Source organism: Sus scrofa, chromosome 17 (assembly GCF_000003025.6).
Source record: "Sus scrofa isolate TJ Tabasco breed Duroc chromosome 17, Sscrofa11.1, whole genome shotgun sequence".
In the NCBI taxonomy this organism is placed as follows: domain Eukaryota; kingdom Metazoa; phylum Chordata; class Mammalia; order Artiodactyla; family Suidae; genus Sus; species Sus scrofa.
The window spans coordinates 11,193,407-11,218,122 of NC_010459.5; the positions used below are offsets into that span (position 1 = coordinate 11,193,407).

At 49.8% G+C, this 24,716-nt stretch overlaps 1 protein-coding gene across 1 annotated transcript in view; it reads right to left on the reverse strand.

The window, feature by feature from the left end:
• The window catches only part of PLAT (plasminogen activator, tissue type), a 28,223-nt gene continuing 5,699 nt past the window's right edge, over positions 2,193-24,716 (reverse strand). Inside the window, 15 exon segments of the mRNA NM_214054.1 lie at positions 2,193-3,005; positions 5,445-5,611; positions 6,560-6,618; positions 6,621-6,699; positions 6,854-6,990; positions 7,083-7,087; positions 7,090-7,277; positions 8,777-8,862; positions 9,426-9,597; positions 11,298-11,389; positions 12,673-12,847; positions 13,184-13,294; positions 13,650-13,787; positions 15,752-15,794; positions 16,981-17,075. Coding sequence (NP_999219.1) covers positions 2,847-3,005; positions 5,445-5,611; positions 6,560-6,618; positions 6,621-6,699; positions 6,854-6,990; positions 7,083-7,087; positions 7,090-7,277; positions 8,777-8,862; positions 9,426-9,597; positions 11,298-11,389; positions 12,673-12,847; positions 13,184-13,294; positions 13,650-13,787; positions 15,752-15,794; positions 16,981-17,052 — 1,683 coding nt within the window. The 5' untranslated portion in view covers positions 17,053-17,075 and the 3' untranslated portion in view covers positions 2,193-2,846.

The following is a 24,716-nucleotide window of genomic DNA, read 5'->3' on the forward strand; positions in this document are numbered from 1 at the left end:
GTATGTGGACGGTCCCAGACTAGGGGTCCAATTGGAGCTGCAGCTGCCGGCCTACGCTACAGCCACAGCAACACAAGATCTGAGTCATGTCTGCAACCTACACCACAGCTCACAGCTCACATCAAACCGGATCCTTAACTCACTGAGCAAGGCCAGGGATCAAACCCACATCCTTGTGGATCCTAGTCAGATTCGTTATTGCTGAGCCACGATGGGAACTCCCTCTGGGTTGTTTCTGGCCAGTCATCTTGCTCAGACCTACGTGGTCTGGCTCTGGTTCCTTCTTGGTGGTGTGAGCATCTTTCCACCAAGATGGATTCCAGCACTAAGGATTCTGGGAGGTTGGTCATCTTCTCCCTACTGGCCCCTCACAGATCCTCCCAGTTATTCTTCAGGGTAGCACTTTGTTCCTTGTTGGGACCCCACCCCCTTGTAAGATAACTCATGCAAGTGGCTATTACCATGCCTGCCAAGGTGGGCAGTTTCAGTCAATTGTGCCCTAACAAAATCTCACAACTCAGATTGGGACTTAATCTCACTGCCTTTTTTTTTGTCTTTTTAGAGCTGCACCCGCGGCACATGGAGGTTCCCAGGCTAGGGGTCCAGTCGGAGCTGTAGCCGCCATCCTATGCCAGGGCCACAGCAACTCGGGATCTGAGCCAAGTCTGTGAGCTACACCATAGCTCACGGCAACTCGGTATCCTTAACCCACTCAGCGAGGCCAGGGATCAAATTTATGTCTTCATGGATGCCAGTCAGGTTCGTTAACCACTGAGCCATGACAGGATCTTCTCCACTGCTTTTCTTTTTTTCTTTCTTTCTTTCTTTTTTTTTTTTTTTTTTTTTTTTTGTCTTTTTGCCTTTTCTAGGGCTGCTCCCACGGCATATGGAGGTTCCCAAGTTAGGGGTCTAATTGGAGCTGTAGCTGCCGGCCTACGCCAGAGCCACAGCAACTTGAGATCAGAGCCGTATCTGCAACCCACACCACAGCTCACAGCAATGCCAGATCCCCAACCCACTGAGCAAGGCCAGGGATCGAACCTGCAACTTCATGGTTCCTAGTTAGATGCGTTAACCACTGAGCCACAGCGGGACCTGATTTCAGGACTGAAGTTCAGGTTCTTTATGTCTCAGTTCAAAGTGATACAGAAGAAGCAGATTCACTGAAGCAGATTCCACCCCCACTCCCCTTACATGATAAAACTGTAGTCCACCTAATCCTCGGGCAGGGTCTCCTCCCCTGCCCACTTGCATCTCTCACAAGCATCTTATCTTAATAAAATCTATCTCTTGTCCATCACTTTGTCTCTCGCTGAATACGTTCTATGCTCAGGCACAAAGAACCGGAACCTCAACAAATCCAGACACCAGGTGAGTGGTTCTCATTTAAAATCCATGGGTTCAAGTCCCAATCTGGATTTTTGGCTGGGTCCAGCACGTGGGTTCAAGTCCCATCTGGGCTCTGGCTAGGTTCAAGTCTCATGTATTATCAGTTTCAGAATCAAGTCCAAAGCTCAGTTTGGCATTCAAAACACCGTAATTAAATTCCAACCTACATTCTTCTTCATAAACTTCACTTTGGACCAACTGTACAACTCAGTTCCTTTCCTCACTTCCCCGGCCTTTTTTGCTCTCTAGATCTGCAGATTTTCACACAGGGATGTTCCTTGCCTGAGGAATGCACTCCACAGAGTTCCCTGGTGGCCTAGCAGGCTAAGGATCCAGCATTGTTACCACTGTGGCTCAGGTCACAGGTTTCAATCCCTGCCTGAGAACTTCCTCATGCTGTGGGCATAGCCAAAAAAAAAAAAAAAAAAAAAAGCCTTTACCACCTCTCTCTACCAGCCCAAATCATGACCAATTTTTGAAAAGCCTACCTAATTTTATCTTGTTCCTTAACATTCTCCAATCCTTCCTGCAGCTAAGTTTCAGTAAAACTTCCTTTTTGTGCTCCATCTCCATTCTGCCTTGTCATTTCCCTAAATAGCTCTTTTCCAATCAAACCAAAAGCTCCTTTCTTCCCCCCTTTATTTCCCAACCACAGCACCTAGTACAGCACACTGTATGCCGCAGCTATTCTGAATGAATGAAAGGAAATATTTCCAATGATTCAAAGAATGTGGACAGGAGTAACATGGATAAAAGAGCTGGGGGGCGGGGGTCACAAACGACTCCACTCTGATTTGGGAAAATATGTGAAAAATATATCAGACTTTATTATTCCAGTAAGATATCATTCAGGGTTGTGGCAACATAGTAAATAAACACGAGACTGGATTGATATAAATAAGCTGAAGCCTAGTTTCTCAGTTATTCAAATGACATGTGTCTCCTCTTCTATTATGATGTTTATAAAGAAAAAAGAATTACACTGTGCACGACAGGATTTCCTTCCAAGAGCTGGAGCAAAGGAAAGCCAGACACTTGATTTAAAGGCTGGATTTGAGGAGTCTGATCTGGCCAGCCAGCCCCTCCCTCCCTAAGAGCCCCCAGCTTCCTGTGACTATAAATAGACATTCTATTTCTAATGCAACCCTTCTTCCCTGAAGGATCAAGTTCTCTTTGACTCTTGAGACACACTTTTATCTTTGTGGTCCCGTTTCCAATGCTTCTGGCATTGACAGAGCAGGAGGTGGGCTTCTGTGCTGGGTGGTGGTGTTCAGGTGGCATTCATCCATTGTCCCCGACTGACAGAGTCCATTTCAGACCTTAAGTCCTGAAAACTTCTCAGATGGGAAGTACCTGCGAAGATAACACCTTCCCCCTGCCTGGGCGGCGGGAAGAAGCACCCGCCTCGGCGCATCGTCTCCAAGGTGGAGGAAGTAGCGTCTCCGTGAGGTTCTCGGTCACGGTCTCGTGTTGTCTCGAATCCAGTTCAGGTAATTTGTGACCTTGGTGTACACACCCGGAACGTCCTTCTGCCCGCAGCCCAGGCCCCAGCTGATGACGCCAACCAAGGTCATGTGGTTGCCCTTCATACACACCAGGGGGCCGCCCGAGTCCCCCTGCAGGAAGGAGAACAGGTGAGCTGTTTTACGAGAAGGCAGACGCTCTGGGGGAAGTTAGGGTGAACATTCGTAGTATTACTATCCACAGTCTTCAAAGAGTTTAGTTTGGGGAAGGCATTCTTTCTGCTTTTTCGGCTGCCCCCAGCGCAGGTGGTAGTTCCCAGGCCAGGGATCAAATCAGAGCTGTGGCTGCGACCTGTGCCACAGCTGCAGCCACACCACCGATCCTTAACTCACTGTGCAGGGCCGGGGATTGAACCACAGAGGAGCCGGCTCATTGACCCACAGCACCACAGTGGGGACTCCTGGGGGAGGGAAATTTTATCTCCATGATCTCGGTCCTCTGGAGAATTGGGTTGTTATTTACCTTGTAAAGTGGAATTAAGCTAATTGCTCAGATATTTCAGGTCTGTACCTGGCTTGTAACTCCGCCACTTAGTAGCCTTGGGGCTAACTCAGCTTCAGTGTTCCTACCTGAATGATACTAGAGAATGAATACTCATCCCCAATGGAAGTCATCCTACCTCCCTTATAAGGTTATGGGAATTGTGGGGGAGAAAGCTTAAAAAGCTCTAAAAACAATGTATGACCTTTAGTAAAACTCCCGGTAATTGTTAGCTGTTGTCTTACGGAATGGAAACGATTTCTGTTTTAACTTGACCTAGCCAATAGATCACGGTTTAGTTTTTGCGTGCAACCTTTTTATGATTGTCGAGCTGGGTGGGGTGGTTGAGGGGTCTGAAGAAACCTTTCAGAAAGAGATCAAAGGTGGAGTTCCTGCTGTGATGCAATGAAATCAGCGGCTTCTCCGCAGCACCCCGGCCCAAGACTGTGGGTTGAAGGGTTTGGCATTGGCTGTAGCCGTGGCTTAGGTGAAAACTGTGGCTCAGATCTGATCCCTGGCCCAGGATCTCCAAATGCCGTGGGTGACCAAAAAAGGAAAGAACAAAAAAAAAAAAGAGAGAGAGAGAGAGAGAGGCCAAAGGCTGATAAGGAACCAAGAATGGGAGGAAGATGCTTGGTGTGATCACCATGTGAGAACCAAGCCCACAAAGTCTTCAGCACCAGAGCCGGTCCTGCTGCCTCCTGTCCCCTCTGCCCAAGACTTGGTGGAGAGCCAGGTGTGCTCTGGGCACAAAAATGGCTCAGCATGGCTGGTTCCTTGGTCTCTTTAGGTCCTAGGCACACAGATTGGTCTGTGTCTCACACCCAGTGTCCTGTTATCATGAAATACAAGTATGGGGGTTCCCACTGTGGCTCAGCAGTAATGAACCTGAACTAGTATGCATGAGGACTCGGGTTTGGTCCCTGGCCCTGCTCAATGGGTTAAGGATCCAACGTTACCATGAGCTGTGGTATAGATCGCAGACACAGCTTGGATCTGGCATTGCTGTGGCTGTGGTGTAGGCCGGCAGCTATAGCTCCAATTCGACCCCTAGCCTGGGAAATTCCAAATGCCAAGGATGTGGCCCTAAAAAGACAAAAAAAAAAAAAAAAAAAAGAGAGAGAGAGAGAGAGAGAAGGAGAAAAAAGAAAAAGAAAGGAAAAAAAGGAGGGAGTTACCATCGTGGTTCAGCTGTTAACAAACCCGACAAGGATACATGAGGATGCAGGTTCCACCCCTGGCCTCGCTCAATGAGTTAAGGATCCAGTGTTGCTGTGAGCTGCGGTGTAGGTCACAGATGAGACCTGGATCCTGGGTTGTTGTGGCTGTGGTGTAGGTCGGCAGCTACAGCTCCAATTAGACCCCTAGCCTGGAAACTTCCATATGGTGAAGATGCAGCCCTAAAAAGCCCCCCTACCCCAAAAGAGTGTCCTAATATCTGTTGCTTTATCCATCACCTTGACAGTCATGTAATTGCCTGGGTTTACAGGAAATCCTGTAGCAGGTGGAGGTTCCGGTGCAGACCTCGGGGAAATTTCCTGCAGTTTAGACTTCTTAAGTTTAGATGGCTTTGATCTTTTTCCAATTGCTTTATTCTCTGAGGCCTTCATCTAGAATCCCCAGCACCTCACTGAAATGAATCACTCCTTTCCGGCCATATATTTTTTTCTTTTTTTGTTTTTTTTGGGGGTTTTTTTTAGGGCTGCACCTGCAGCATATGGGGGTTCCCAGGGTAGGGGTCCAATTGGAGCTGTAGCTGCCGGCCTGCGCCAGAGCCATATCAATGTCAGATCTGAGCCAAGTCTGTGACCTACACTGCAGCTCATGGCAAAGCCAGATCCTTAACCACTGAGCCAGGGATGGAACCCAAATCGTCATGGATATAGCCGGGTTCATTACCACTGAACCACAACAGGAACTCCTTACTTTTTTTTTCTTGGTTGGAATCTGTTGGTAGAGGAACATTTTGCCCTTGGAGCAGGGGGCAGCAGTGAAGGGATGGGTCAGGAGTGAAGGGATGGGTCGAGGGATAGGAGAGACGCTGAGTTTACCTGGCAGGCGTCGTGCAGGTTTGCATTGTCCCCACCACTTCGTGTGTCCCCGGCACACAGCATATTGTTGGTGATGGTTTTATTAAACAAATGTTTTGAAGTGCAGCGGCTGGATGGGTACAGCCGGACATGAGCCTCCTTCAGCCGCTCAGAATAGAAAGGAGAAGCTGAAAGAGAGGAGGAAAGACTTCTTGTGGTTTTAGGGAAAGTTATTTATAACCCTTTTGAAGGAGAAAGCCAAACTTTCCAATAGTAGCTAACATTTATCAATTTGTTACATGTATGAAATTGAATCTTATGAAATTGGTAATGTTTATTTTTTATTTTTTTGTCTTTTTTGTCTTTTCTAGGGCCACACCCATGGCATATGGAGGTTCCCAGGCTAGGGGTCTAATTGGAGTTGTAGCCACCAGCCTACACCAGAACCACAGCAACACCAGATCCAAGCCGCCTCTGCAACCTACACCACAGCTCATGGCAACGCTGGATCCTTAACCCACTGAGCAATGCCAGGGATGGAACCTGTGTCCTCATGGATATCAGTTGGGGTTCGTAACCCACTGAGCCACAACGGGAACTCCATCTCTCTCCACTTCCTATCAGAATCTCTTGGGAGTTCCCATGTGGCGCAGCGGAAACGAATCTGACTAGGAACCATGAGGTTGTGGTTTGGATCCCTGGCTTCACTCAGTGGGTTAAGGATCTGGCGTTGCCATGAGCTGTGGTGTAGGTCACAGATGCAGCTCAGATCTGGCATTGCTGTGACTGTGGTGTAAGCCGGCAGCTACAGCTCCAATTGGACCCTTAGCTTGGGAACCTCCATATGCCTCGAGTGTGGCCCTAAAAAGCAAAAAAGGATCTCCTGGAAACCTTAAGCTCTCAAAGCACTCGTGCTATTCAGACTCCTCTTAACCTGCATGGCTCCTCTGAGAGGCCAGGAGGGTGGGGCCTCCCTGGGGGCAGGAACTTGCCCTCCCTCCACTGTCATCGCAGCAGGGCCTGACCCCAGGCTGGACACTCTCAGGGGACCCCTTTCTCCTCTATCTGGTCAGTACCCCCGCTCGCCAGGCCACCCCAAAACAGACAGGATGGGGCCTCCACTTCCTCACACTCACAGGCTTCATGCTTGCCGTAGCCGGACAGCTCGCACTCCGTCCAATCGGGCAGCTGCAGGTGGCCTCCGGGAGGCAGACGGTTCGGACCGCATCACTTTCCTGGGCGCAGGTCAGCGAGTCTGATTTCAGCTGCAGCAGAGCTGGAGGGAGAGGGGCGGGGAAGGGTGAGCTTTGTCTGGGGTGGGCGGGGTGGGGGGATGGGATGGGGAAGTGGGGTGGGGTGTGTGGGGGGGGGGTCTGGAAGAAGGTGTGATGGCCCTCGGAGCTGGGCCATCCGGATTCCCCACCCCTTACCAATGTCATTGTCGTAAGTGTCGTCATTAAATTCCTTGTGGACGATGTATTTTTCCACTTCAAACGCCTGCTCCTCCTCTCCAGGGACCAGCCTATACGTTCTGCCCAAGACCACCCTGACGTGGTGGGGAGGGAACCTGGCAGAGAGACGGCCTTAGGATGCTCCTCCCCACCGGGCCTGGTCCAAGGTCTTAGGGAGGAGGATGGCCCACCTGGGTTCCCTCCCTACCTCTCTGGAAGCAGTGAGCAGCTGACAGCACCCAGCAGGAGCTGATCAGGATCCCCCCACACAGAAACCTCTCTCCTGGGGACCTCCGGTTCTTGACGAAGATGGCAGCCTGCCATGGGTGCGAGGTGATGTCAGCATAGAGGCCTCCTTTGATGCGGAACTGGGGCTCCTTGTACTGTCTCAGGCCGCAGGTGACTGGGTGAGGAAAGGGCAGAGCAGGGGGTCAGACCTGGGGCAACCTCCCCGAGCCCTGTCTTAGTGTTTTGCCTGGTGTGTCCTCCTATAGAACCACAGAACAGCCTCCACGGCAATAAATCCACAGCTGGCCTGCAGTGAGTCACAGGACCCACCGAGCACTGGGCAGAGGCTCTCTTTAACCCTCACAGCTCCCAGCTTCAGAGAGGCACCTGAACCCAGATCTGTCTGACCCCCAAACCAGGGTCTTTCTGCTATGCGTCACCACCTCTAGTTTCTTTCTGTAGCCACTTGCTGGCTTGAGAAATAATGAGGCGGGAGTTCTCATTGTGGCTCAACAGTTTAAGAACACAACATAGTCTCCATGAGGATGCGGGTTTGATCCCCGCCTCGCTCAGTGGGTTAAGGATCTGGTGTTGCCACAAGCTGTGTGGGTCACAGATGCGCCTCTGACTCAGTGTTGTGGTGGCTGTGGCACAGACCTCAGCTGTAGCTCTGATTTGACCCCTAGCCTGGGAACTTCCACATGCCGGGTGTGGTCATAAAAAGAAAAAAGAAAGTAAAAAAAAGAAAAAAGAAAGAACAGGGCATTGCAATTCTCCTGGGAACTATTTCCTCATTGCTTTCCCATCTCCTCAACCTCAACCCTCCTTCAAGGCTAGAGTGAAATCCTGCCTCTTCCCTAAAACTCCAGTCCAGCAGGCTCTGAGCCAGCCTGATAATATGGCTCCCGAAGTCATGCCATTTGTGACCTTGGCTGTGAGATTACTGGGAGCTGGTGTCTTACCTGCCCGATTAAACTCTATATTCCCTGAGTTTGGCTGATCTGTGGGTTCTCAGGAACCGATTAATAACAGCCTATTTTCAGACAATTTCTCAAGTTTCATTTCTTAGGAAAGTGGGCCAAGCTGAATGTCTTTCTGTCTCCACCCCGTATCCCTAAGCCTGTTCCCCTGGGTTAACTGGCTTCTGAGAGAAAGGCAGGATTGTTCACAGCCTGTCCTTGCACAGGCCCTGGAGTCAAATGATGGGTCAGGCCTTAGCTCTATTCCCAAACCCAGCCAGCGTGGGCAAGTCACGTGACATCTGAGAGCTTGCTTCCTAACCAGTAGAATGGGGTGGGAAGGCCACCCTCACCACCTTGTTGGGAGAACCTAGAAGCATCGAGGGGGCAATGAGCATGTGCTGTCCTCTCCTGACACCACCACTGTCATCACTGACAGAGCCATCCAGAGAGAGCCTGGAGCCTATGGCTTCTAAGAGAAACTGGTGCATTCTTTTCCTTATTTTGGTCCCCCCCTCCCCCCATCACCTGCCCAAGACTGTTGCCATCCCATCTTTGGCTCGGTGGTGGAAGCCCCCTCCCCATCAAGGCCCCGCCTTTCTGAAAATCTGGCAGCTGCACAGTCTGAACCAGCCACAGTGCAGACAGAGGCAGTGGCAGAAGAAACCGCTAAGAGTGAGGCTGAGAGAGGGAGGGGGGGCCAGGGCCTTCTTACCGCACTGAGGCAGGTCACAGTACTCCCAGGTCAGCTTATGGTCCTTCAGCACGTGGCACCAAGGCTGGGTGTCCCCATCTGGATTCCTAGTCGGAAGGGATGAGGGTTTCCACTCACATCACAAGTAGGGGAAGGAAGGACCCTGAGCTCTCTACGGGGCTCCACCGCTGACCCCACCATAGGAAAACTACTGTAACTTTGTTTTTCTTGCATCAACATTACGTTCTCATCTCCCAGCTGTGCTAGGAGAAAACTCTTAAATGGAATAAAAAGGCCAGGTGAGGAACGGGCAGATGAGGACCAGGTGGCTAGGGGACAGCCCCTCAAACTTGGGATTTGGGTCGTAAAACTGGAGGACTTGACTTTTCACAATGGGTGCTATTCTACCAGTGAATAGGTTGGAGGCCATTGTTCCATCCCATCTCGGTCTTTCAGGTAACTTTCAGCACCAGATCCTGTCCCACTGGTCTCCCCAACCCCGCCCCTTGAGCAGACGCCCCGCCCCTTACCCAAGCACTCCACCCCTACGCAGATGCCCCGCCTCTGCGCAGAGGTCCCGCCCCTGCCCCAAAGCCCCACGCCTGCACAGATGCGCCTCCCCTACGCGGACGCCCCGCCTGCGCAGACGCCGGGATTCTGAGCTGCGCACCTGCAGTAGTTGTGCTTGCCCAGGCCCAGAGTCTGTGCGTTGCTGTTCCAGGCTGTGTAAATTTTGCCCATCAGGACCAAGGAATTCCATGGGAGGCAGAAGGCTCCAGACATGGTGAGGCTGCGGGTGCCGCGGTAGTCCAACCCTTTCCCAGTGTAGCATTCCTCTTTTTCTGGAACACAAGAGATCTCAGATTGAAACAAAGCCACCCACGCTAAAGTGGGCTCATGAGGTTTGCAGCAGGGCCTGAGGTGGAGCTGGCAGCCTGGGATGTCCAGGGTGGCCAGCCTGGCCGTGAGGAGGGCCGGGCACAGCCCACCCCCCTTTCCTCTCCTTCAAGCCCTTTCACAGGCGGTGGTAGGCGGCTTCCATCTGGTGCCGACTTCCGTCACGGGCCATGGCTTCCTCGAGGGCTGTGTTGGGAGAGACTCTGAGATATACTCAGGTTTAGCAGGAAAGGATGCTGAGTTCAGCTAGTGGAGATTATTCCTGGAGCTGCCTGCAAAGTGACTAGGGATTTGCTTGTTTATACTTGACAGGCTTCTGTAAACCTCCTGCTTATTGGGGGACACGTGGGCAGGCCCAGTTTTCTCAGATTTTTGTCTGTCAGGGTCCTGAAGGGTTTGTCAGACTTGGGAAGGGAGAGGCTGAACCTTCAAGTGCTTCAAATTTTCACATAGCTACCCCATTTTACCTTCTTTTCTCCCCATTTGACACTGACAAGGTGTACCACTATAGTAAAAATTTACTATAGTAAATTTACATATATGTAAATAGCATAATGAGAAGGGACGTTTAAGATTTATCAGGACCAGGAGTTCCCGTCGTGGTTCAGCGGCAACGAGCCCAACTTGTATCCATGAGGATGCAGGTTTAATCCCTGCCCTCAGTCAGTGGGTTAAGGATCCCAAGTTGCTGTGGCTGTGGCATAGGCCAGCATCTGCCGCTCTAATTAGACCCTTAGCCTGGGAACTTCCACATGCTGCCTCTGCAGCCCTAAACAAACAAACAAACAAACAAAAAGATGTATCAGGACCAGTAAATCCCAATTTATACCAGATCTGGGGATGGGGAGTATGCTTTAGTGTTACTCTAAAGAGTTTCCAGGAGTCCTTGGTGCCCTGGTGTTTAAGGATTTGGCATTGTCACTACTAGGGCACAAGTTCTGTCCCTGGCCCAAGAACCTCTTCATGCCGAGGGTGTAGCCAAAAATAAAAATAAAATGTTAAGAGTTCCCAAATTCACAAGTCCATCAGCATTCGCTGTAGTCTGAATGCACATTTAGAACTTTAAAGCATATTTTTCATACCATTGTAATACATAACATAATTATTTGTGAAAGCACCAGTAAATTCACAGGAACTTAGTATTTTTTAAATCTGGGAAATTTTCTCACATGAACAGTCTTTTTTTGTGGGGGGCACACCTGTGACATATGGAAGTTCCCAGGTTAGGGGTCCAATCAGAGCTGCAGCTGCTGGCCTATGCCACAGCCACAGCAACGTGGGATCTGAGCAGCGTCTGGGACCTACACCACAGCTCATGGCAATACGGAATCCTTAATCCACTGAGCAAGGGAGAACCTCCATGCATTCTCAGAAGGAAACCACTGGCCCTGCCCTGTCTTCTCTGTCAGTGGGGAAACTGTCGGTCAGAGGTGTGCAGAGATCAGCTCAAGGTCAAACAAACAGCTAGTTAGACAGAAGCCTGGGCGAGGACCTAACCTGAGCCTCGTGCCTTTCTTCCCTCTGACACCACAGTGCCTACCTACCAACCCACTCCTTTGTCTCCTCATTGGCAGAAGTACCATCAGCCTCCAGACCCTGCTCCCCATGAGGCTTCAGGGGCCATGGGGAGGCAGGCTGCACTTACCCTTGGTGCAGGCGGGTGTGCTGCAGAAATCGGGGCTATACTTCTCTGCCTTGAAAATGTAGCACCAGGGCTTCGAGTCTTTGTCTGGGTTTCTGAAAAATCAGTCAGGGAAGGCCAGGGGAGGTGAAGAGTGAAGCCTGTGGCTTGGACCCAAAAGCTATGCTCCCTCTTCTGGGGAAGGAATTCTGGGCTTTTGTTGTACACAGGAGAGTTGCGTTATGTTGGGTGGAGCTATGACCTTGTCCTTGTCTTCCTTTGGAAATTGATGATTGATTGTGGTTCAAGAAGATGCACATGGCTGGCAAGTTGCACAAGGGGTGGACTGTGATGGTGAGTTTTATATGTTAACTTGGCTGGACTGTTATGACTGGTTACTCAATCAAACACCAACCTAGGTGGTGCTGTGAAGGGATCTGCAGATGTGCTCCACATCTGGAGTCAGCTGACTTTAAGGAAAGGAGATTATCCTCCATTACGTGGGTGGGCCACATATAATCAGTCAAAGGCAAAGGTGTGAAGAGCCAAACTGAAAAGAAATTCTTTTTTTTTTTTTTTTTCCTATTTCTTTGGGCCGCTCCCACAGCATATGGAGGTTCCCAGGCTAGGGGTCGAATCGGAGCTGTAGCCCCCAGCCTACGCCAGAGCCACAGCAATGTGGGATCCGAGCCGCGTCTGCAACCTACACCACAGCTCACGGCAATGCTGGATCGTCAACCCACTGAGCAAGGGCAGGGACCGAACCCGCAACCTCATGGTTCCTAGTTGGATTTGTTAACCACTGCGCCACGACGGGAACTCCCCTGAAAAGAAATTCTGTCTCAAGACCACAGTATAGACTCACAATCTGAGTTTCCACCTTGGGGGCCTGCCTACAGTTTCCAAATCTGCCAGCCCCAACAATCACATGAGCACATTTCTTAAAATAAATTTCTCTCTCTATATATTTATATATCATAAATGTAATATAATTAGATATGTAGTTATAATTATATATTATAGCTATTCCAGAGAAGCAGAACCAATAGATCTATATCATATAATTATATATTTGTGTCGTTATAAATAATTTATATATTTATGTAATTATAAATAACTTAATTATTTACTATATATATGTAAATATATTACTATAATTATATAAACATGTACTATATAATTATATGATATAGATCTATTGGTTCTGCTTCTCTGGAAGATACATTATATATATAAAATATATAAACATGTAATTATATATATGTGTGTGTGTATATATATTTCTCTCCTTTTGCTTCTGCTTCTCTGGAGAAACCTGACAGGTCTGACACAGGTCTTTTGCCAACTGTGGCAGCTTCTCCCCAGAGGAAACCTCCCAGTGGGAGGGCAGCCCACTCACCTGCAGTAGTTGTGGTTTCCCAGGCCCAGCTTGACAGCGTCAGGCCTCCGCCCATTGTAGGGCATGCTGGCCAGGCCACTGGTGTTCCAGTTGACACACTCGGCCCCACTCTCTGTTGTGCTCCACGTGCCCCTGTAGGTGATACCCTGGTCCTCGTAGCAGGTGGCTCTGGCATCTGAGGGAAAGCGGGACACACGACACCTTGCATGTAGAGCCCCCGGTCACTTAATTCCCGAAGGGAGCTCACCTCCGCTTCTGTCATCACCGCCAACCAGAGGCATGCTGGCTGCTGGGGTGGCTGGGGTCGCCCAGCTGATGGGGGCAGAGCCAGATTCCAGACTGGCGCCCAGGTCTCTGCTTGTCAGGCCCAGCACTTTGGCTTCCCAACCGGCCTTGGATGGCCTGCCCACCCCACCTGACCCTTGCCCCGTCCGCACACACTACCTTTCCTCGCCAGGTAGGTTTGGCAGCTGGGGTCTCGCGCACTCACACCCACCTGCCGGCCACTCACCTATTTCACACTGTCTCCCGATGAACCCCACAGGGCACTGGCAGACGAAGTCTGAGAAATAGACAGCCTGCAGACATGTCCCCCCATTGAAGCACCGGGGTTCGCTGCAACCTGTCAAGTGTAAGCAAGGGGACCCCTAATTACTGTCCAAGCAGCCCAAGAGGAGATGAGTCGGAGTTAAAATATGCTTGCCACACATGGGCACTATTCTAAGTGTTTTACAAAAACGAACTCATTTACTCCTCATAGCAGTCCACAAAGTCTGTCCTCCTGTTCCCCCATTTTACAGATGAGCAAACTGAGGCCCGCAGCCTCAAGCGTTCTTCTCGGCACCTTTACCTTGGCCTAGGGAGGAGGCTGCCTGAGCCCCCCTTGAGGGTTGGACAGGCCAAGGACTGTGACAGATAGGGCTTGGGCTGGGAGACTGGACCCCAAGGCTCAAAGCCTGGCCTGGGTGGTCACTTACTTTTGACAGGCACAGAGTGGCACTGGGTCTGGCCATCGTTGCACCAGCAGTGTTCCACCCGGTTGCCCCTGAGCAGGGGCCGCAGCCACGACTGGTGTTGCTGGTATATCATCTGTGTTTTCTCATCTCTGCAGGTCACTGTAACGAGAGACAGGCTGGCCTCTTTAGGGCATGACTCACCCCAAACTGGAGCCCTGCCCCCACCTGTCCTGCTCACTTTCAGGATAATCCATCCTTTATTCCTTTCTCTTCTCAGATGGAAGACAACAAATACTCCATATTTTGTCACCAACCACCATTTTCATTTAGTTTAATTGTTATTAAAAAAATTTTTAAATCAAGTTTATTAGAGGGTAGTGCCAATGTTACTTTACAAACAACTATGTGGTCTTTTTTTTTTTTTTCTTTTTATGGCTGCACCTGCAGCATATGGAAATTCCTGGGCTAGGGGTCAAATTGGAGCTGCAGCTGCTGGCCTACACCACAGCCACAGCAGCGTGGGATCCAAGCTGCATCTGTGACTTACCCCACAGCTCACGCTAACGCTGGATCCTCAACCCACAGAGTGAGGCCAGGGACCAAACCCCCATCTTCGGGAGACTAGTCGGGTTCTTAACCCACCAAGTTACAGTGGGAACTGCAACTATGTGATCTTTACATTTAGTTTCTAGAAGTGCTCTGAAAAGCAGTTATTTTCTTGAAATATATTCTAGAATATAGTGATATATTTCTACTGTCTTATTTTAGTTTCAATGAAACATGACTACACTTGCGTAACACAATTTTTTTTTGCCCTCACCCGCAGCATATGAAGTTCCTGGGCCAGGGATCAAACCTGTGCCTCAGCAGCACCACATGGGAACTTCCAGGGAAAATAATTTTAAAAGACCCCTTTTATTGTTTTTCCTCTGATGGGCCCTTGTTTTGAAAGAGTTTATCTATCAAAACACATCTATTAATACTCTAACTTCTTATTTTAATTAATCAAAAATAAGCACATGTATGCAAGTTGCCTACCAGAATTTTTGATCCGCATGCGTATTACCACACTGAGAGGACGCATTTCTGGCCCAAAACAAAGAAAATGACATTTTAGTCTGTGCAGACATGGCGCTACTTCCATGAGTGTTTTTGGCAAAGTGAAGATAATTGAAGTATACTCGCATGGATATGGATTTCCCTCTGTCTCCCTCTCTGTTTGCAAACCAGAATGCCAACTTAAAAACTCTTTAACTTTTTCTTTTTTCTTTTCTTTTCTGTTTTTTTGGGGGGTTTTGTTTTGTTTTGTTTTGTTTTGTTTGGCTTTTTTAGGGCCATACCCACGGCATATGGAAGTTCCCAGGCTAGAGGTCAAATCAGAGCTGTAGCTGCCGACCTACCCCGCAGCCCCAGCAATGAGGGATCTGAGCCAAGTCTGTGACCTACACCATAGCTCACAGCAATGGTGGATCCTTAACCCACTGAACGAGGCCAGGGATCAAACCTGCCTCCTCATGGGTACTAGTCGGGTTCGTTACCACTGAGCCATGATGAGAACTCCCATGTTTTATTCTTAGGATCCTGGTGGAATGTTCCTTGGGTTTCTAGGGTCAACTCTAGACATGGCTTTGCAGAGGAGGTCTTCCCATGGCACTCCTGTGAGGTATCCCAGGTTTGTTATCCCCTTGTTACCCATTGAAGAAGCCGAGGCACAGAGGTGTTAGATAACAACAATGCCAAGTGGAGTCTGGGAGGACGGGGATCACAGCCCAGGGAAAGGCCCCACAGCCTAGAGGCTGTGTGACCCTGGCCTAGTCACTCAGGCTCTCTGGGCTGCATTCCCATCTGTGTAACAGGACTTTGGGCCATTGGGCTGGCAGGCTTCCAGCAGCATGAGACTCCCTGCTGGCTGGCCCCTAAAACACACCTGTTCCTGTCCCCTCAGAGCCTGTGTGAGCAGTGAATGAGGACACAGGCATCTCTGCAGAGTCTCTACCTTCACTGGAGCTTAGGTAAGCAGGGCACAGTGGGAGAAAATACCCAACAGAGCCTAGAGCACCCTGACCCTGACCCTGAGCCCTGTCCCCGCCTCCATCGACCCCTGTCCACCTCAGCAACCTCACCTCTGTACGATCTGACTCCTCTTCTGAGTCGCCTGTGGGTTTCCTGCAAAGACATGGTGGGTGGAGGGGGGGGAGGGAAGAAGGATCAGCACAGGCAAGGTGTCTTGAGAATAAAGGTGATCACATCAGAAGAGCATCATCAGCCCACCAGTCAGATACCACCTGCCCAGAGCATCCCCCTCAGGTAACTGGTCCAGGTGGAATGCTCATTACCTGCCTCCCTGTCTAATTCTTCCTCTCTTAGACCATCCAAAAGGACTGTCTGAGTGATGGAAATGTCTAATATCCATGCCATCCAATATGGCAGTCGCTGGTCATGTATGGGGACTGAGCACTTCAGAGGTGGTGTGACTGAAGTGGGTTTTCAGTTTCATTTAACTTTAACTCGTTTTATTTTATTTTTTGGCTGTGCCTGTGGCACGCATAAGTTCCAGGGCCAGGGATTGAACCCTTGCCACAGCAGTAACCAAAGCCACAGCAGTGACAACACCAGCTCCTTAACCTGCCACACCACAAGGGAATTCCTCATTTTAACTATTTTTAAATTAATATAGCACAGAGAACTCTACCCAATATTCTGTGATAGTCTGTGTGGGAAAAGAATCTGAAAGAGAATGGATGTGTGTACATGTATAATTGAATCACTTCGTTGATTGTCATGACCTTGTAAATCCACTAGATGAAATAAATTCTAAAAATAAAAAATAATAAAATATTATAATAATGAAATTAAAATAAAAATTAAATGAAAAAATTAAAAAATAATAAAATATTATAATAAAAAATTAAAAAGCCACATGTGGTTAGTGGAGTTGAACACCCCCCACCCCCACACACACGCCATGCTGTCCCCTACATGTAGCGGTTCCAATTCTTCCTTCTCTAAAATCCTGCTCTGGGGGCAACACTCTTTGACTCAGTGATGCCTTTGGCTGCCGGCATCTTTACAGAGCATGTGTACTGTAGAGCTCCCGTCCCCACTAGGTAGCAAGCAGTCCGCAGGCAGCTCAAATGTTCCCACGGCTTACAGCACGTGCCCTGTCTTTTAGGAATGCATTATGCAAACACATCCTTTAAAGTCAACTCCAAAGAAGGCATTTGAGAGGCAGCGTTTTCTCAAATCAGGATGGATGCCTGAGATTCCCCCTGGAAGCCTGGATCCCAAGCATTATCTGCCAAGGGACATGTGTCCGGTGGGTCCCAGCACAGACCCCAAGCGGTACACCCACCTGGCTGGGCGAGGTGCAGATGGCCCCACACAGCAGGAGCACACACCAGAGCTCTCTCTTCAGTGCATACATTGTTCCTCAGTGTCTCAGAAATGCTGGAAGAAGATGGGGAAAAAAGAGATTAGTCGTGTGATGTGAGAGGTCTGAAAGGATGGCCAAGTTCAGGAACCTGCCGGTCCCTCGAGCATCGGCACCCACAGCAGGACAGGCCATCGCAAGTGTCTGGAAGATGGTATTTTTTAAAAACTGATGTATATTTTGTATGTAAGATACACACAACATAAAATTTACCATTCCAGCCATCCTAAAGCATAAGTTCAGTGGCATGAAGTACATTCACATTGTTGGGCAGCTGTCACCACCATCCATTTCCAAACTTTCGTCTTCCCAAGCGGAAGCTCTACACCCACTTAACACTAACTCCCCATTTCCCGGCGACCACCATCCTATTCACTATTTCTGTGACTTTGACTGTTCCGGGTAACTCATATAGATGGACTTACACAATATTTGTCCTTTTGTGTCTGACTTATTTCCCTTGGCACCAGGCTCTCAAGGTCTATCAGTGTTGTAGCCTGTGTCTGTCAGAATGGCTTTCTCTTTTAAGGCTGGATAATATTCCTCGGTGCTTGTGCAAAACATCTTGCTTATCTGTTTATCAGTCCATGGCTATGTGTTGCTGGAAGAATTTTTTTTTTTTTTTTTTTTTTGGTCTTTTTGGGTTGAACGTGCAGCATATGGAATTTCCCAGATTAGGAGTCAAATCAGAGATACAGCTGCTGGCCTATGCCACAGCCACAGCAACACCAGATCCTTAACCCACTGAGCGAGGGCAGGAATCGAACCTTCGTCCTCATGGATACTAGTCAGTTCATTACCACTGAGCCACAACGGGAACTCCTTTTTTTTGGAGGGGGGGAGATGATTTTGCCCTGATCTCTGTGGGCTGAAGGATGAAACCACCACTGCACTTTCTGGCAGCCCAGGACCTCAGGCTGGCCGGTTTCCCTTGAAGTGAGTACCTGCCCTCAGGTTTACTAGATGGAGCCATAGCGATGTCTCCTCTCTGACTTTCAGAGGAAACCTTAGAGATTTTGCTGCGGGGACATCACAGACCCAGCCTTCCTCAGATGACCTGAACTTCCAAGCTCCCGGGAATTCCTGTTGTGGCTCAGTGGGTTAAGAACCCGACTAGTGTCCATGAGGATGTGGGTTTGATCCTCGGCCTTGCTCATGGGTTAAGGCTCTGACATTGCCATGAGCTGTGGTGTAGGGTGCAGAGGCGGGTTGGATCCTACGTTGCCATGGCTGTGGCGTAGGCAGGCAGCTGCAGCTCCAATTTGACCCCTAGCCTGGGAACTTCCACATGCTGTGGATGTGACCGTAAAAAGAAAGAAAAAAACCCACACTATCCAGGCTTCTTCATGCAACTAAAGGAAAGGCTCCCCCACAGACCCTCCCTCCCCCTCCCCTTCCCCTCTCCTCTCCAAGGGGGAGCCAGACTCTTTCAAAGACAGAGCCAGGAAGTGCAGATTTGCAGAAAGGAGGGGAGGTACCTGGTCTTGGTGATGAGACTAGGATCTTTCTAGACTCCTGCTCTTGGTTCCTGGTTCCGTGTGCCTTTCCCTGGGGTGGGGGCAGGGGCCTCCCCCTTAGCAGCCTCCAGTAGGTTAGTTGGTTGGGGTGTTATTTTGTGGTCTGGCAGGCCCACTCACTCCCTCGTCCATGAGAATTAAATCAGGGCTTCTCTTCCTTTGACTCATTTCCCCTCAGTCACAACAATGTTGGAGCTGCCCCTGGCCCTCCCTCCCACAATCCCCAGGGTCTCCTCAGTTGAGCGGGTTCAGAGCCCTCTAGGACCTTCATCCCAGCTTGGCTGGTTCCCCTCCTGAGGCCACAGCCCCGCTTCAGGCCAAGGATGAAAAACAAAGGAGGGTGGGAGTTCCCGTTGCAGCTCAGCGGTTAAGAACCCAACGGGTGTCTGTGAAGATGCAGGTTCGATCCCGGCCTCGCTCAGTGGGTTAAGGATCCGGCATTGCTGTGGCTGTGGTGTAGGTCGCAGATTTGGCTCATAGTGTGCGTTGCTGTGGCTGTGGCCACAGGTACAGCCCTAAAAAGAACAGGATGCTCTGTGCCCAGGGGCCTGCTGGGGTGGCTGGTGATGGACAGAGGAGGGCACAGAGCTGTTTGGAAGTGGGTGGGATGGTCTGGGCAGTGAGATTCCACTGCCCCCAGGGCGTCTGGCAGGCAGCTTGCCCCATCCTCCACCGCCCCTGCCCCCATCTCAAAGGAAACTAAAAGAAGCCAGGATCTGGGCCTTTGTTCCAGTTTGGCCTGCGAAGGGCCCCTTCCCGGGCAGGGTGGGGGTGTGCCGCATGGGGGCCTTTTTTTCACTCATATCAGGAAGCTTGCAGCTCTGGGCTGGTTTCGGGCAGTTGCAGAAGGAAGCAGTAGGAATCGCCCAAAAACTGGAGCACGTGGGGGACCATCTGATCCCAGGGAGTTGCTCCAGATTTCCTCAAATTCCTCTTTTCTCAAAATTTCCCCAAATTCCTCTTAAATTCCCCTTCTTTTATTTATTTATTTGTTTTTTTGCTTTTTAGGGCCGCACCTGTGGCATAGGGAGGTTTCCAGACTAGAGGTCGAATCGGAGCTGCCGCTGCCAGCCTATGCCCAAGCCACAGCAACGCCAGATCCAAGCCTTGTCTGGGACCTACCCCGAAGCTCACGGCAACACCGGATCCTTAACTCACTGAGGCGGGGGATCCAATCGGCATTCGCAGCGTTATTAGTCGGATTCCTTTCCACGGCGCCACCACGGGAACTCCTTCCACTTCTTCCTTTAATCCCATGCATGACCCCAAAGCCCTTTGAAAATAGATCTTTTTAGACCCCTCCACACCCCCTCTGTGCACTCCCTGCCGTGCATCCTTTTCCCCACCTTTACAGGTTGTCCCAGCCTTTGTTATCTCAGCCAAGCCTCTGAGACAGGGAGATTCTACCCTCTCAGGACTTTACGAAGAAATTCTGAACCAGCCTGCGAGCGGGAAACTTGACTCCTTTTCATCCTCTCTGCCAACCAGCTGGGCTGCCATCAAGTTCTATCCCCTCACATGGGGGGCTTGCCTTTTCTCTGGAGGCCCTTAACCTCAAGAGCTCAAGGTCCTCCTCAACGGAATACAAGTCTAGACACTGGAAAATCACAGAGTGGCAAGTGAAGTATTAAGGCAGTTACAGGAGGAGTCCCTGTTGTGGCTCAGTGGGTTAAGAACCTGACTCGGGTCCATGAGGATGCAGGTTTGATCTCTGGCCTTGCTCAGGGGGTTAAGCATCTGGCATTGCCGCAAGCTGCAGCATGGGTCGAAGATCACAGCTCAGATCTGGTGTTGCTGTGGCTGTGGGGTAGGCCAGCATCTACGGCTCCAATTTGACTCCTAGCCTGGGAACTTCCATATGCTGCAGGTGCAGCCATAAAAAGCAAAAAACAAAAAACAACAAAAAAATACTAAAAAGATATTTGCAGGAGTTCCTGTCTCGCGGCTCAGGGGTAATGAACCCAAGTAGTATTCAAGAGGATTCGGGTTCGATCCCTGGCCTTTCTCAGTGGGTTAAGGATCCAGCATTGTCATGAGCTGAGGCCTAGGTCGTAGACGTGGCTTGGTTCTGGCATTGCTGTGGCTGTGGTGTAGGCTGGCAGCTGCAGCTCTGATTAGACCCCTAGCTTGGAAACTTCCATGCTGTGGGTACAGCCCTAAAAAGACCAAAAGGGGGAGGGCATTTGCATTCCCTGGACCAGGCTTCAACAGCTGCACCGCGTCAGACCCCTTTGCAACTAAAGAATCAGCAGACGGGGGAAAGGAGTGGACTTTTGTCTTCTGCTCTGGGACAGTTGGAGCCTGTCTCCCTTCTCTCAGTCTTATCTCCCTCTGCCTCTGGTGGCCTTGCTGGGCCTGGAGCTGAGCCAGAGTCAAAGAGTCTCAAACACACCCCGTGATAGCTCCATCCTCTCTGCACAGCAGCCCCACAAGCAGCTGGACAGGGACGAGTGGGGAAGAGGATGACAAAGAAGTTAGTCATCCTGCCTGCAGACAGCTGGACCAGGCTGTCCCAAGACAAGGGAGCAAGAAAGAGGGAAGAAAAACATGGTCCTGTGTTTCTCTTTGGAGAGAGGCGGGAGGTCTGGGGGCAGCGGCCAAACAAAGAACAAGTGACACCACAAACAGACTGGACCCGGGGTGGATTTCAACCCCAGCCCAAAGGCTCCCATCAAAGGGAGAGGCGCTGAGTGCCCGCCCACGAGATTTGAGGGATAAGGGTAAGAAGTCCTCTGGAGGCTCATCTTAGGAATTCAGAGACTTGTCATTTTTTTCTATGGACTCTTTCTTTTGTTACATTTAATAGTTTCCCAGAATCAAAGAACTGAAAAAGCAAGGAGCCAAGAGGAGGAAAGAAAGATGGAAGGAAGGGAAGATGGAAGGATTGAAGGAGCAAAGACAAGGAAAAAGAAAAGCTACAAGGATGGCTGATATTCGTGGGACTGGAATCTCTAAGTCACTGGAAGCATCACTTTATGGGGGGAGAGTGTGTGGAATGGTCCCCAGGCCCCAGCCCTGGCAGGACCACCTTGGCCCATAGTGTCAGTTTTTGCAGTTTTGCAAAAGGTACCCGCTCAGGGGATGGAGAGCTTGGCAAGTTGACAAAGAATCTGTGCAAATTAGAAATGTTACAGAGGTCTGGGGGCAGCGCAGACATGTGGCAAAGAAAGCATGGCCTGGATTGGCTGGCATCGTTGTGTGGGAGGCGGTGCCTGCCTGGACATTGTGCAGGGTCCTGCTTGGCCGCAGAGACAGAATGACTCTGTTTTCTGGCCTCTGAACAACCGTGAATGATGACTGCTCCAGGGGAGAATGGGAACAATGGTCTGGGAAACAGGGAGGGGGGCTGGTCTCCCAGAGCCAAGAGGGTGTGCTGTTGCGGCTGGGAAACTGAAGCCAGAAGCACAGGGTTCCTTTTTGCAGTGGTGACATGGGGAATGCTGATGGATGGGGACTGGTTAGCAAGGGCCGATGGAAGTGGCAGCAGGACAGCCGGAGGATGGGCCTGGGGAAACAGAGTGTCCTTTCACTGCCCTTTGCATGACCCATCCCGCCCCCATCCTCCTACTCCTTCACCTGCCCCCAGAAACATCTGCTCTCAGGAAAGGACCTGGCACCCTCATTTGCATATGCATGAACTCATTTGCAAAATGACTGCCAAGGAAAATGAACATGTGGCCCTTCCAAAAAGCATCCATAATTTGAGCTCTCAAACCAGCTCCAAGGGATGCAAACCCAAGGGCGCTGAACTCTCAGGGTTTTCTTCGAGGCTAACATTCTGTGGTTTTGGTTGTTGTGAGAACAGATGCCATGAGTGGGCACATGCTCGGTCAGCTGTGAAATACTTACCAACGGGGATAAGTAATTTTACAAAACACTCCACCACATTCCATAACATGATCTGCAATAAAGACCTAGGACCTAAGGCAGTGGTTCTGTGATTCTAGGTACAAAGAGTGCACTTGCCCCAGATGTTAAAAGGACTGGAAGGCTTGCAGTTTCCCCTTGAGGCAAGAAGGACCTTGGAAATTGCAAGGGAAAGATAAAGGTAAATGGATACTATTATCACTTTTTACATCCCACCCCATGGAAAGGTTGCGAGTTTCATCTTTGGTAAAGGGGATTCTTGTGTGGTTTTCACTTTACAAAATCTCTGGAAATCAGAGTAAGAGAAAGCCAATCTCCAAGAACAGCAAAACCCTGAGATGACTCACGGCTTCAAAACAAACACCCTCCCTCCACCCTCAACCATCATGCCCAGGAAGGGTGCCAACAAATTAGAAAAGAAGCGGTCAGAACAATTTGGAACTGCAAAGTCTTGCCACCGCATCAGGACAAGAGACACGAGACACAAGGTAAGATGGGGGAGGAAGCAGCCTTTGGAAAAAGGGATGGATGAGCTCTGGCAAAGCCCACCTGTGTCTGGTCCAGCATCAGCCCAGAGCCTGAGCTGTTAGCCTGGTGCCTCTGGTCTCACCAAGACAGGTCCTATTTTTTACAGAGTTTATGTTCTCAGAATAAAAACCATTTTTCAAGAAGTTCCCATTGTGGCTCAACTAGTATCCATGAGGATGTGGGTTCGATCCCTGGTTTCACTCAGTGAGTTAAAGGATCCATCGTTGCTGTGAGCTGTGGTGTAGGTCGCAGATGAGGCTCCGGGATCCCACATGGCTACAGCTCCAATTCAACCCCTAGCCTGGGAAATTCCGTATGCTGCAGGTGTGGCCCTAAAAAACAAAAAAGAAGAACAAAAAAAACAAAAAAAAAAAATTTTTTCGAACATTCCCGTCACAGAAGCAATTCTTTGCTTTGCAAAAAGGGAAAAAATTCTCGATGTGCCAAAGCTGATTTTCCCCTCTTCCTGGACCAAACTCTTTTTAATTAGGGAGCAAGAGAGGAAGAGTCTGTTTTCTTATCTAATTGGATGGATTCCAAAGAGGTGAATGGAATAGAATCTTCTCCTGGCTCCGCCAGCCCCACCCATCTCCACTCAGGGTGGAATTCTCCGCAGAGCCTCTCCAAAATAATAGGCATGTGACCTGTGTCTGAGCTTTATAGGATGTTAACCCACTAAGGACGATGTGTACGGAGCATTGTTGGCTAGGTAATTCTGGGGGTTTTGTTTGTTTGTTTTGCTTTTTAGGGCCGCGCCCTCGGCATATGGAAGTTCCCAGACCAGGGGCTGAATCAGAGCTGTAGCTGCCAGCCTACCCCACAGCCACAGCAACACTAGATCCTTAACCCTCTGAGCTGGGCCAGGGATCGAACCTGCCTCCTCATGGATACTAGTCAGGTTCGTCACACACTGAGCCACAACAGGAATTCCTCGGCCAGGTAATTCTGCTTATCTGGAGGAACTCAGAGAGTGTAGTTATGGATCTAGAAAAACAGATCCACAACAGAAGTCCCTCCTCATATGGTAAAAACAAAAGAAATCCTGAGTTTGCTTGTAGCACAGTGGTTTAAGGATCTGGTGGTGTCACTGCAGTGGCTGGGATCGCTGCTGTGGCACGGGTCCGATCCCCTGGTCCGGGAATGCCCACATGCCATGGGCACAGCCAAAAGAAACAACAAACAAACAAGAACAACCAAAGAAGCCCTTTCCTAATAAACTCAGATCCTTGTCAAGAAGATGCAAGACTCAGCTGGCAAAGCTAACTCCATTATTCGATGCAAGGACAGAGTACCATCAAGTCTGAACCTCAAGAAACCTGAAGTCTGAGATGAGTCTAAGAGAGTCTTCAACAAGGCTGAGGTAGTTCCTCCTGTCCCTTCCACTCCCTAAAACAAACATCTCTCCGAGGAATGAAATACGCAATCATTTGATAATTCTCTGGTCTCCCTGAAGATTTCAACACACTGGAATCAGGGCAAAAATGATCAGAGGTTTTCATTGTATCACCCCAGGCAGAATTTGTCCACATTTTATAAAAGTGACCTGACAGCGTAGTTTTGAGAAATGTGTGGGGGCTGAACGCTGGAGAGCCCACCCCTTGCCAGGCATCCGTGGAATCAGTAACGTCAATATTATTATCTCATTTTCACGGAGGCAAGGATTGAACTTTGAAAAAGTCAAAGGAAATGTCTCTGGCCTGTCACATCTTGTAAGGGGAGGCGTGGGGACTCTGGATAGATGGTCCG